This window comes from Amblyraja radiata, chromosome 20 (genome assembly GCF_010909765.2).
Source record: "Amblyraja radiata isolate CabotCenter1 chromosome 20, sAmbRad1.1.pri, whole genome shotgun sequence".
Taxonomy (NCBI): Eukaryota; Metazoa; Chordata; class Chondrichthyes; order Rajiformes; family Rajidae; genus Amblyraja; species Amblyraja radiata.
In genome coordinates this window covers 43,622,058-43,635,141 of record NC_045975.1, presented here as the reverse complement: position 1 = coordinate 43,635,141, position 13,084 = coordinate 43,622,058, and the positions used below count along the sequence as shown (strand labels likewise).

General features: G+C 44.8%; 1 protein-coding gene across 1 annotated transcript in view; it reads right to left on the bottom strand.

Moving 5' to 3' along the window:
• Positions 1 to 3,409, bottom strand: part of rras2 (RAS related 2) — a 55,359-nt gene extending 51,950 nt beyond the window's left edge. Inside the window, exon 1 of the mRNA XM_033038510.1 lies at positions 3,053 to 3,409. Within this exon, the coding sequence (XP_032894401.1) occupies positions 3,053 to 3,154 (102 nt within the window). The 5' untranslated portion in view covers positions 3,155 to 3,409. The remainder of the gene's footprint in view (positions 1 to 3,052) is intronic.
• Between the last annotated feature and the right edge of the window lie 9,675 nt (positions 3,410 to 13,084).

Here is a 13,084-nt window from a genome sequence, read left to right as displayed (position 1 = left end):
ATTTTATTAGTCCGCACCAAAGCTAACTAATGGTGCTTTAGATTAGTTTATAACGCACAGATTAGTTTCCCCTTAAATCTTGCTCTGATCTTGACCAAGATCATGCCTGATTGGACTGCAACAAATCTATTGTGTACATTGGCCTGGTTAGCTATCGCACCCGTGCTTATCAAGAAGCTATCAACGTGCCTTAAAACTAAATCAAAAATTCTGCTTTCACCGCTCTAGAGGGACAAAGTTCCAAAAACTCTAGATAAAGACTACAAGACAACCTGCATATTCAAGGTATTAGTCTAGTAACCCTTCGCCAAATTACTTCTAATGCATTAACATTCATCTTTAAATCAAATGACTAACATTAATACCGCTGTTAGCTTTCCTCATGCCTCACGCTCCTGCATATAAGCTTTCACAAGGAAACTCACAGCACCCAGTATTTTCCCACCATTTTGATGTGCCTTTTAACTTTTCTGCCAAAATGGACCACTTCACATTTTCTTCACAATACACTCAATTAGTCACATTCTTGCCCATTCACTTAAACTGCCAATATTCCTTTGATGCCCGTGTCTTAACAACTTAACAACATCAGCAAATTCCACAACAATATATTCAGATGCTTTAATGCAAACATTTGTAATAATTGTAAATAGTTGAGGGACAGGACTGACCCCAATAGCACATCACTCATTACATCCAGCCACCAAAGTAAAGGACCATTAATAAACACACATGGTTGGAGTAACTCAGCGGGTCAGGGAGCATCTCTGGAGAAAATGGATAAGTGACGTTTTAGGTCAGGATCCTTCATCAGACCATTAATATTTGCTCTGTCTATTGCAAACTAACCAATTTTCAAACCATGACAATACATTGTCTCCAACATCATTAAGCTTTTTGTTTCTCCCACTCCATGACTTTCAATATACCATCTCAATCAAATGTCTTGTAGAGAGTGATGTACATTCACCAATTCCACTTGTTGCACAGCTTGTGACTTCAAAAATATTCCCATTAATCTGTCAAATTTAATTTCCCTTGTAGAAAATTATTTAACCCCAATTAGCTTCATTTTGCCGTACCATTATGTCTTTAATATTGTCCTATTGGCAGGTGTCATGCTAATTGGTCTGTACTTTCCTACAGTCTCCCACCATTTTTGACCAAAGGAAACAGACAACAGCTTTAGTCTTAAGCATGAAGGGTCCCGACCCGAACGTCGTCTATCCATTCCCTCCACAGATGCTGCCTGAGCCGATGAGTTCCTCCAGCACTTTGCACGAGATTCCTGTATCTGCAGTTCCTTATATCAACAATGTTCACCAGTTGAGTTTCTGTTCAATAATAATCCTGCCCTCTCCCAGCAGATTGAATGAGGACATTCAGAGGGACAATGAGTTTTGCAACCTACAAGATAAACTCCTCAATCTCATTATTCAGAATATAATGAGGTTACTCAGAAGATACAGATATTAAGACTACTGCAATCTGTTTCATTTTACAATACTTTTAGGTTAGCTGGCTTTCTTAATATTTTCCCATCCATCAACCACACAGTGTATGGCACAGTGGTAGAATTGCTGCCTTACAGCGCTAGAGACCCGGGTTCGATCCTGACTGCAGGTGTGGTCTGCACGGATTTTGTACATTCTCCCTGTGAGGTGCTTGTGTTGTCTCCGCTTTCCTCCCACACTCCAAAGACGTACTGGTTTGTAGGTTAATTGACTAAGAAAAATTGTAAATTGTGTGTAGGAATCACTGGTCGGCATGGACTCATTGGGCAGAAGCGCCTATTTCTGCGCTGTATCTCTAAACTAAGCAAAGAGCCCAAACTATTATCATAGGAATTAAACACAAACAATGTAATAATACTAAAAAATTCAATGCAGAACGGCGAGTTAAATGGCACCAATGAAGAATAATGTGTGCTTGTCAGGAACAGGGTTTAATGTGACAGCTGGAAGATGGCCAACAGTTGTAAACATAACGGTTGAAATGCCACAGCTGTTTACAACTTAAAATAGGTTACGTTAATGAATTAAAACATCGAAACAAATATATTTTTCTTGATACCTGGGACACATTATAGCCCTTAAATATGAAAGGACTATGGTGATTTGCTTGCTCGAGATTTAAACAAGCTTCTTGAATAAAAATATATTTCCTGCAAATGATGCTAGGCCATTCACTAAAGGCAGTTTCAGAGCCTGGAAAAGCAGATCCAGGAGTACAATATCCAATTTACGTAAGTAAATCATTGTTATCTTCGAATTCCATATTTCTCACATACTTGCTACATGAGAGAGCAAAATACATCCCATCCGAGGTTAGAATATAAGGTATCACACAGAACTGCAAGTTTAATTTCCATTCCGGATAAAACAGCAGTTGCTAACTGCAGAAACTTCTCTAACCTCTTGTTATAGCGATGGAAATCCACGTCAAGCCCAGTTTAAAGCCATTTTACAATAACACTTGGAGAATTGTATCCAGAGAAAAGAGTGATGGCAGTGTGGACACTAACAGGGCTCGGCCATGTAGTCTCACAAATCAATGCAACTGCGAGGAGGGGAAGTGGAAAGAAGTGAGAGTAAGATTTGATCTTATCTGCCCAGGATTTGTGGATTGCTGGCCGGGAACCGCTGACTCACGGAGCTGAGTTACTCCAACATGTTGTGTCTGTGTGTGGACTTGTGTCTATGTGTGTGGACTGTCTAGTGGCCGGTGACCCCGGGGACAGATCCACTGACGGGTGCAAGGACAGACTCACATGGACAGGGACTCGACCCGCTGAGTTACTCCAGCATTTTGTGTCTATCTTCGCAGGGACAGACCCCGGGGGTGAAATATAACCAGGATAGGACCCTGTGGGGGAGGCGGACAGAGGCAGGAGACAGACCCCGTAGGGTGGGGATCAGACCCGAACACACACGTACCGGGGGGGGGGGGGGGGGACACGGACCCGGGGGGGCGGGGGGACCGGTTAGGGAACTGCAGGGCGCGGCCCCGGGTGTAGGCCGCAGCCCCGGGCTGGCGTGGTGCAGCGTCCTACCTGGATGAACTGTATGGTGAGGGCGCTCTTGCCCACGCCGCCGCCGCCCACCACCACCAGCTTGTACTTCTCCTGCGCCGCGCCCTCTCTGCCGGCTGCCATGGCAACGGGGCCTGGAGCCTGGGCCCGGCCCGAGCCTTGGCCTCCCGCCCCCTCCCTCCCTCCCCCCGGGGCCGCCTGCTGCCGTCGGGCCACGGACACGGGCCCGCTCACTCCTCAGCTCAGCGCTCCGCACTGGACCACACGCTGCAGGGAGAAGGTGTGGGCGCGGACTGACTGACGGACAGAGAGAGAGGGAGGGAGGGAGGGCTGCGGTCAGGCACCGCCGATCATGAGGAGAACGCCCCGCGGAGAATGGAGGCGGCACACGCTAATGCAGGCAGCTCAGCTGCTGAATATTCATGTACGGAGCAGGCGACGTATGCTAATACATGCAAATAACCTGCCGAATATTCACGCCCCGCGCATGCTAATACATGGAAATAACCCGCGGAATATTCACGCCCCGCGCACGCTAATACATGTAAATAACCCGCTGAATATTCATGCCCCGCGCATGCTAATATATGCAAATAGTTCGCTGAATATTCGCGCCGGTAGCCCGCCCTAACATGCTAATAATGCAAATTTGCTGCTGAATATTCACACACTTCCACACCAGAGAGTGAAATGAGCGTGGTTCGAGAGTATTTAATTGTCATGTGTACCGACAAGGGGGCGACGAAATGCTTAGGAACGAACTGCAAATGCTGATCTATAGCGAAGATAGACGCAAAAAGCTGGAGTAACTCAGCGGGTCAGGCAGCATCTCTGCTGCTGGAGGGTCATCAACTCGGTGAAAGACGCTCTTTGGTCTGCCCGAGCGTTGCTCACCACCCAGCAGAGCGAGATGTCCGTCAGGGAATGTTGCCGACTGGCCCACTGCAGACTGCAGGAGTACGTGCTTGGTGCAGCCAAGGCCAAGGCTCGGTGAGGGAGGGCCACAGTCTAGGGTCCTTCCGCTGCTGGACATGGGGGGCACGGTATGGTGGAGACGCCCCTCAAATTAAATTAAGGGAAGGTATCCCACGCCAGGGGGCCACATGAGTGGCACGGGTGGGGGACATTTTTTGTGGAACTTGAAATGTCAGATGGAAATTTTCGCACTGTGTACACATTGTATATATTTATTACTTGGACAGGGGCCACAGAGTGGCACGGGTGGGGGACTGTTTGGTGAAATTTGACAAATGTAAAAAAATTGTACTGGAAAAAATTTGTATAGTCTCCGAAAATGTCGGATGAATTTTGTTTGAATGGTTCAGAAATTGTATATATTTTCCAATTGAATAAAGTATATTTTGAAATAAAAAGGGTCAGGCAGCATCTCTGGAGAGAAGGAAAAGATGACGTTTCGGGTCGAGACCCATCTTCATCTTCCTCGCAGCAGTTTAGCGGGCCCGTGTACACAATAAGCATCCTAGTAGTAATGCAAAAACACACGTTGCATCTCTCTCTTCACCACTGGTGGTTGGCTCGAATGGAGGAACAGAAATGTTTTTCATTCAGCTCCATGCAACAGCTGTGTGTGTGTGTGACATGTAGAAAACTGCCGTTGGTTTTACACCTGCAGATGGGTGTTTGTTCGCATTTCAACATAATATCAACCAGATTCTCCTCCTTTGTGCTTCCCCCCCCAATGAGTCGTAGAGTTATAGAGCATACAGCATGGAAATGGGCCATTCAGCCCAATTTGCCCTTGCCGATCAAAAAAAGATAGGTCCTGGTAATCGAAAGGTTAAAAAAAGGATAAGTCCAAGAAGAAATGTTGCTCATTTCACATCAGGAAGAATTAATGTCATTGGAAAAAACACTAGACTTTAAAGGTCAAGTGAAAAAAATGTGGAACTCGAAACTAAAACATATCACTTTGCACCACCGAGCGAGGGGTCTGTCACTCCGTTACTTTATGAACTAACTTTAACTTTCTAATGTTGCAATGTTAATTAATATCATGCACCGGTAATGAACTGATTCTGGGCACTCATTTCAAGAAGCTACCGGCTTTAATTTTGGGGAATAACAAGGAGAAAACATATTATCAGTGCCACAAGTTGCTATGCAAGTCTACATTAAATTCAACTTTTAAACAAAATGCCAGTGTTTCGCGACTGAGTTAAAATATTATCCGCCAGTGCATTAATTTTACCTGAAGGCAAGCAAAACGCACAACATGCGAAATAGTTACGCCGGCAGTTTTGCTCGCGTGAAAGCGAGTTGTCTGCGGCATCAGAGAGTTACCATCAATTCATTCCTCTGAGAGTCACTTATATCCTACTTAATATTCATATATCGTTATCATCTCTCAATAGAGGGAATTATGATAATATCCTGCTTAATATTATTGTAACATTAGCTGCAGTCACGTGTCCGCAGAGAGGAACGCGATGATTCAAACTTTCCATTTCCCCACAATAAAGTGGTGATTAAAAGTCGTGAACACGTCTGGTTGAATACTTTTTTTAACAGCCCGTACATGTAACAGTAATTTAGTGAAAGATCTATCAAACAGACCTTGTATTTGCACAACTCTACAGTCAGTAGATCTGTGTTCAGCTCTAAGTACGTTTTAAACACGAGCGAAGTCTTCCATTGTCTAAATGCTAGACACAAAAAACTAGAGTAACTCAGCGGGTCAGACAACATCTCTGGAGAAAACGAATAGGTGGCGTTTCAGGTTGAGATCCTTCTTCAGACTGAGAGTCCGGGGAAAGGGAAACGAGAGATATAGACCAAAGATCTTATAGCGGATCTTTGATATAGACAGTGAATATAGAGAGGGTAGAACAAATGAATGAAAGATATGCAAATAAAGTAACGATGATAAAAGAAACAAGCTGTGGACAAGGTGTAAACGAGTTACAAACAATGAGACTCAAGACGACTTTGAAACTAGGACAACGACTTGGGAGGGGGAAGGACGGGGAGAAAGGGGATGCAAGGGTTATTTGAAGTTAGAGAAATCAATATTCATACCGCTGGATTGTGTTTTCTATAAATCACAGTTCGCGCGTTGTAACAGAAATCTAAAGGTCTACTTGGAAATAATATTTGAATGGAAAATAAATGTAATGTTGGAAATAGTCGACTGCTCATCATCACCGTGACTGCCCGTATATCAAGTCCGTTTGTTATGCCTATTACCGAAATGGTCATCTCCAGGCAGGTGTGATGTATATGTAATATAAATGCCAGTGCCCCTTTAATATAAATGCCTGTGCCTCGTGATCGAGATCAGGTGACCTTCGAGAAGTTTCCGTGGGTTGTTCAGATTAAATCTTACTTACAAGATGTCGGACGTGTTTTCTTTGTGCTAGTCACAACAGGGCCTTACGTGGTCACAAACTTTACAGCAGGGTGTCAATCCGTAGGACAGCGGAGAAAGGGCAAGAAAACGCAAAACACATATGGATGAGAAGGGAATGGAGGGTTATGGTATGAGTGCAGGCAGGTGGGACTAAGGGAAAAAAATTGTTCGGCGCGGACTTGTAGGGCCGAGATGGCCTGTTTCCGTGCTGTAATTGTTATATGGTTATATGGTTACAGTCGACCAAATCGCGGAGACCATTTCTATTGACGTGCTCGGTGCGTCCACGATCACCGACAAGCCGAGGATTTCGCTGCGGGTCTCGAACGTCGATCTACAGTTCCAGGTGGACACTGATGCGGCTGTGTCACTGTGGGTCAGGACATCTGGGAGCGGATCGGATCGTCGAAACTGAAACCGGAAAACATCCACCTTTTCGGATACGGACGACAGCCCATTCCCACGAAAGGCAAATGCCTGTCGCCGTTTCCAGTAATGGTATGACACAGATGTTGCCGCTGATCGTCGTTGGTAAAGAAGGTACATCCCTGTGCGCCATTGAGTGGATCCATGCTTTCAAGCTTGACATGAACGCCTTGATCTACGATGGATCAACTATGGCATTGTCATCGACCACAGATTGGTCAGCAAGTGCGAGAATAACCTGCGAAAACAGGGCGTCAAATGTCACTGGTCCAAAGAGTGTGACCATGCATTCACCAGGTTGAAGGATATGCTCGCCCAGAAGATGCGTTTGGTCCACTATGACCCATCGAAGCCGATCTCGCTGGCCGCCGATGCATCGCCATATGGTCATGGAGATGTAATCTCACAAATGGCGCCGAACAGCAAGGAAGAACCAATTGCATTCGCATCCAAAACGCTGACGACCGCCGAGAAAAACTACAGCCAAGTGGAGAAAGAACAACATACAGATAAAGCATATATTTATATCTCTTCAAAAGGGAACACTGACGAAAACTCTGTTGATTCTGTGCCTTTAGAGTTGTGAAACACAAAAAAGGCTGGGGAAAAAAAGAGTGAAGCGAGGTCCAGCCAAATGGAGATGTTCAAACTGGAAAGGGGGAGTGTGATGTTTGGTGGACTGTGTGGGGTGGGAGGATCCGTTGCTCCTCCCGTGCAACAGGTGGCGCTGCACAGGATAAAGGGAGATATAGTTTATCCTGTCGGCAACCATTGTGACTAGTCTTGCTGCCAGCATTGAGTGAAATATTAAAGACTTCTGTTGGAAACTAAAGACTCGCAAGTTTTGTGCAGACCTAGAAAAGGAACACGAAACCCCCTGAATGTCTGAACACAGAACTAACCACGACATACCGACACTGTCATTCTCATTTCACATCTCATTATACCCAACGCTTCGTGGTTTGGGCGACAACTGGGATGTTTGGGAGATGGTTTGGGAGAAAAATGGAGAGCAGGGGAAAGAAAAGACTTTGCCTTCCATCACAGTGAGGAGGAGGTTCACTGTGATGGATGTTACTGTAAATTGAATTGTGTGTATGTCTGTAGTAAATTGTCTTTGTTTGTATGGCTGTGGAAACGGAGTTTCGTTTGAGCCTCACTGAGGTTCAAATGACATGTAATAAATATTGTAATATTGTATATAACTACTTTTTTTTTCCTTTTTCACCAAATGACACAACAGCCCCAGAAAACACTACAGGCAACATTTTAGGTTCACCAGCGCCACCATCTAGCCGATCGTGGTAGTGCCTCCTTCTGTGCCAGTTACCAGAAGCTGAATTAACTTGTTCAAATGAAGTCGGTGACTTCAAAAAACGGATTCCACCTTCGTCTGAACACAGTCACAGTTCCATTTGTGAACTGTCTCCACCATAGGGTGCATCCTAGACAGTAATCCTGGCAGCAAACCACATAACATGAGGGAAATTAATTAAGATTCAAGACTGGTTGTTGTCAAATGTACCAGCAACCGAACAATGAAATTCTTACTTGCAGCAGTAGGTCGCTATCCACAATATATCCACAATCATATATACGAAACAATAATTAAATAAATTAATAACCAGTGCAAAAAGTCCGCAGACGTTCATAGCGGCTATGGGTTAGTGTTGTATAGAAAGAAACTGCCAGAAGGGTCTCGACCCGAAACGTCACCCATTCCTTCTCCCCAGAGATGCTACCTCTCCTGCTGAGTTACTCCAGCATTTTGTGTCTATCTCTGGTTACATCCAAGAAGACCAAGGAGCTCATTGTAGACTTCAGGAAGTCCAGGGGCGGCACGCACACCCCCATCCACATTAACGGGACGGAGGTGGAACGTGTTTCTAGCTTCAGGTTCCTGGGTGTTAACATCTCCGATTACCTCTCTTGGACCCACAATACCTCAACTCTGATCAAGAAGGCTCACCAGCGTCTCTTCTTCCTGAGGAGACTGAAGAAGGTCCATCTGTCTCCTCAGATCCTGGTGAACTTCTACCGCTGCACCATCGAGAGCATCCTTACCAACTGTATCACAGTATGGTATGGCAACTGCTCTGCCTCCGACCGGAAGGCATTGCAGAGGGTGGTGAAAATTGCCCAACGCATCACCGATTCCTCGCTCCCCTCCATTGAGTCTGTCCAAAGCAAGCGTTGTCTGCGGAAGGCGCTCAGCATCGCCAAGGACTGCTCTCACCCCAACCATGGACTGTTTACCCTCCTACCATCCGGGAGGCGCTACAGGTCTCTCCGTTGCCGGACCAGCAGGTCCAGGAACAGCTTCTTCCCGGCGGCTGTCACTCTACTCAACAACGTACCTCGGTGACTGCCAATCACCCCCCCCCCCCGACACTCCTCCCACAGGAAAAACACTATGTCTGTATATATGCTAATGTAAATATTTATTCAAATCATATGCTATGTCGCTCTTCCAGGGAGATGCTAAATGCATTTCGTTGTCTCTGTACTGTACACGGACAATGACAATTAAAGTTGAATCTGAATCTGATAGAAACATAGAAAATAGGTGCAGGAATAGCCCATTCGGCCCCTCGAGCCTGCGCCGCCATTCAATATGATCATGGCTGATCATCCAACTCAGTATCCTGTACCTGCCTTCTCTCCATACCCCCTGATCCCTTTAGCCACAAGGGCCACATCTAACTCCATCTTAAATATAGCCAATGAACTGGCCTCAACTACCTTCTGGGGCAGAGAATTCCAGAGATTCACCACTCTCTGTGTGAAAAATATTTTTCTCATCTCGGTCCTAAAAGACTTCCCCCTTATCCTTAGTGTTGTATTGTGTTCAAGAGCCCGATAGTTGAGAAGAAACTATTCTTGTACCTGGTGGTCACCCTTCTCAGATGGTAGTAGCGAGATGAGAGCGTGTCCAGTGTGGTGTGGGTCTTTGATGATGCTGGCTGCCTTCTTGAGGCAGTGCTCCTGTGGATCCCTTCGATGGTGGGGAACTCAGTACCCGTGGTAGCGGCAGTACCTGTGAGAGTCCACACCACTCGCTGTTAACCTCCCTTGTTACATAGTTGCAACAGGGAAGGAGACCATTCAGCCCATCAGGTCTGTGCTGTGTAAAGACAATCCAACATGTCTCACTGTCCCATCCTGCCCTGGGAGCACAGAACCCAAGTGAGTTTTGTTTTGTCGGTAGCCACCTTCCATTCTATGCCCCGCAGTTCTCGATCCTCCATCAAAGTGAACAGTCACTCCCTTTGACCTTCAATACCTCCATCAGATCTCCCCAACAACCACATTCCAAGGATAATAACCTTCACATCTGGACCCTGCACACCGATGCAATTATAAAGAAGGCACATCAGCGACTCTACTTCCTGAGAAGGTTACGGAGATTCGGCATGTCGAAGAGGATTCTCCTAAACTTCTACAGGTGCATGATAGAGAGCATTCTGACCAGTTGCATCGTGGCCTGGTTCGCCAACTTGAACGTCCAGGAGCGGAAATAACTACAAAAAATTGTGACCACTGCCCAGTCCATCACCGGCTTTGACTTGCCTACCGTCGAAGGGATCTATCATAGTCGCTGCCTCAAAAACGCAGCCAAAATCATCAAAGACCCACACCATCCTGGCCACACATTGCACCATTGTCATCGGGAAGAAAGTACAGGAGCCTTCTGTAACGTGTAGGTTCAGGAACAGCTGCTTCCCCACAGCCATCAGGCTATTAAACACAACAACAAATAAGCTCTGAGCTCTGAACTGCAAGACTATATTATTATTGCACTATATTTGTTATGTATTTTTATTTTTTCTCTTCTCCCGTTATGTACTATGTTTACATATTCACATATTCTGTTGTATTGCAGCAAGTAAGAATTTCATTGTCCCATCTGCAGCATATGACAATAAAACACTCTTGATGACTAATGTAGAAGCCATTTAGCTTAACTCAGTATGTTATAACTATAACCAGTTACCTTTAAATTTTATCTGCCTACAATTATGTAGGTGGGATTTATTACGTAGTCGGAGGCATGTTTGCGGCTGGGATTCTCGCGCAGACGCCCTGGTATTTTTTAGTTTTAGTTTGCAGAAGCAAGGGGGAGAGGTCACAGTTTTTGACCATGCACGAGTTTGACTATGAGTAAGATCAAAATGTATTTAAACAAGAAGGTTGGATAAATATCTTAATATTTTTATTTCGACAATAAAGAAACTATTAATTAAGAGACTGTGTTCTGAAGATTTATCTTTCGACGGCATTGAATGTCTCGTGGAGAGCTGGTGAATGCGTTTCGATTATTATCTCCTAACCCGTCTTCAATCATAGTGGCTAGAGGAAAGATTCCTTGAACGATATAAAATCTGTCACTACAACTAACATCTAGTTTATCCACCAACAGAGGAATCATTTTATTTTTGCACCTCTTCTGAAATATTTACATATTTCCAAAGTGTAACATCCAGACCCAGACACCATTGGACTACTTAATGAACCCTCATCATGGTTCCCTTATTCTTACACTCTGTGCCCTTATTTATAAAGCACAAGATTCCATATACCTTTAACCCCTTCTTCGTCCACATGCCACTGTCATAGTGGAAATATATAGTGGAAAGACACAAATCGCTGCAGTAACACAGCAGCTCAGACAGCACCTCTGGAAAAAAGGAACAGGTGACGTTTCGGGTCGAGACCCTTCTTCAAAAGTATCTATCTTTGGTTTAAAACGAGCATTTGCAGTTCCTTCCTACACATCAGTGGACATATCCTCCTGCATCTCCCTGTTCTTGCTTCACTTTTAGAAGTGGCACCAGTAGTAAAGTCCGGCCAGCATCCTGGGCCTGTTCTTTTCCTAATTCTTCTTACAAACACCTCGCATTTCTCAGCTGCCACTTATTCACACATTCCACCAGCCTATCCAGGTCTCCTTGAAGGACACAGTACGCTGGAGTAACTCAGTGGGTCAGGCAGCGCCTCTGGAGAACATGGACAGGTGACATTTTGAGTCAAGAAATTACACAAAACAACAGTCATCTATCCATGTTCTACAGAGATGCTGCCTGACCCGCTGAGTTACTCCAACACTCTGTGTCCTTTTGTGTAAGCCAGTATCTGTAGCTCCTTGTTTCTACATTATGTCTCCTTGAATTAGTTTATTTTCCTCCATACAATTCACTGTGCCACCAGTACCTCCATTTATCTAAATAGGAGCAGCTCCACCAATGCTTGACTTCATCCCAACCAGGACAAAGAACTTTCCCTCACTAAGTATCCAGTACACTGTCGTGCCGTGTGGATCATCATCAAAGGCAAAACCGTTATAATGGGTGACTTCAATCTACATATAGATTGGGTGAATCAAATTGGCAGGGGTGCTGAGGAAGAGGATTTTTTGGAATGTATGCGGGATAGTTATCTAAATCAACATGTAGAGGAACCAACGAGAGAGCAGGCTATTTTAGACTGGGTATTGAGTAATGAGGAAGGGTTAGTTAGCAGTCTTGTTGTACGTGCCCCCTTGGGCAAGAGTGACCATAATATGGTTGAGTTCTTCATTAGGATGGAGAGTGACATTGTTAATTCAGAAACAATGGTTCTGAACTTAAAGAAAGGTAACTTTGAGGGTATGAGACGTGAATTGGCCAAGATTGACTGGCAATTAATTCTAAAAGGGTTGACGGTGGATATGCAATGGAAGACATTTAAAGACTGCATGGATGAACTACAAAAATTGTTCATCCCAGTTTGGCAAAAGAATAAATCAGGGAAGGTAGTGCATCCGTGGATAACAAGGGAAATCAGGGATAGTATCAAAGCGAAGGATGATGCGTACAAATTAGCCAGAAAAAGCAGCATACCGGAGGACTGGGAGAAATTCAGAGATCAGCAGAGGAGGACAAAGGGCTTAATTAGGAAAGGAAAAATAGATTATGAAAGAAAACTGGCAGGGAACATAAAAACTGACTGCAAAAGTTTTTATAGATATGTGAAAAGAAAGAGATTAGTTAAAACAAATGTAGGTCCCTTGCAGTCAGAAACGGGTGTGTTGATCATGGGGAACAAGGATATGGCGGACCAATTGAATAACTACTTTGGTTCCGTCTTCACTAAGGAAGACATAAATAATCTGCCGGAAATAGCAGGGGACCGCGGGTCAAAGGAGTTGGAGGAATTGAGTGAAATCCAGGTTAGCCGGGAAGTGGTGTTGGGTAAATTGAATGGATTAAAGGCCGATAAAT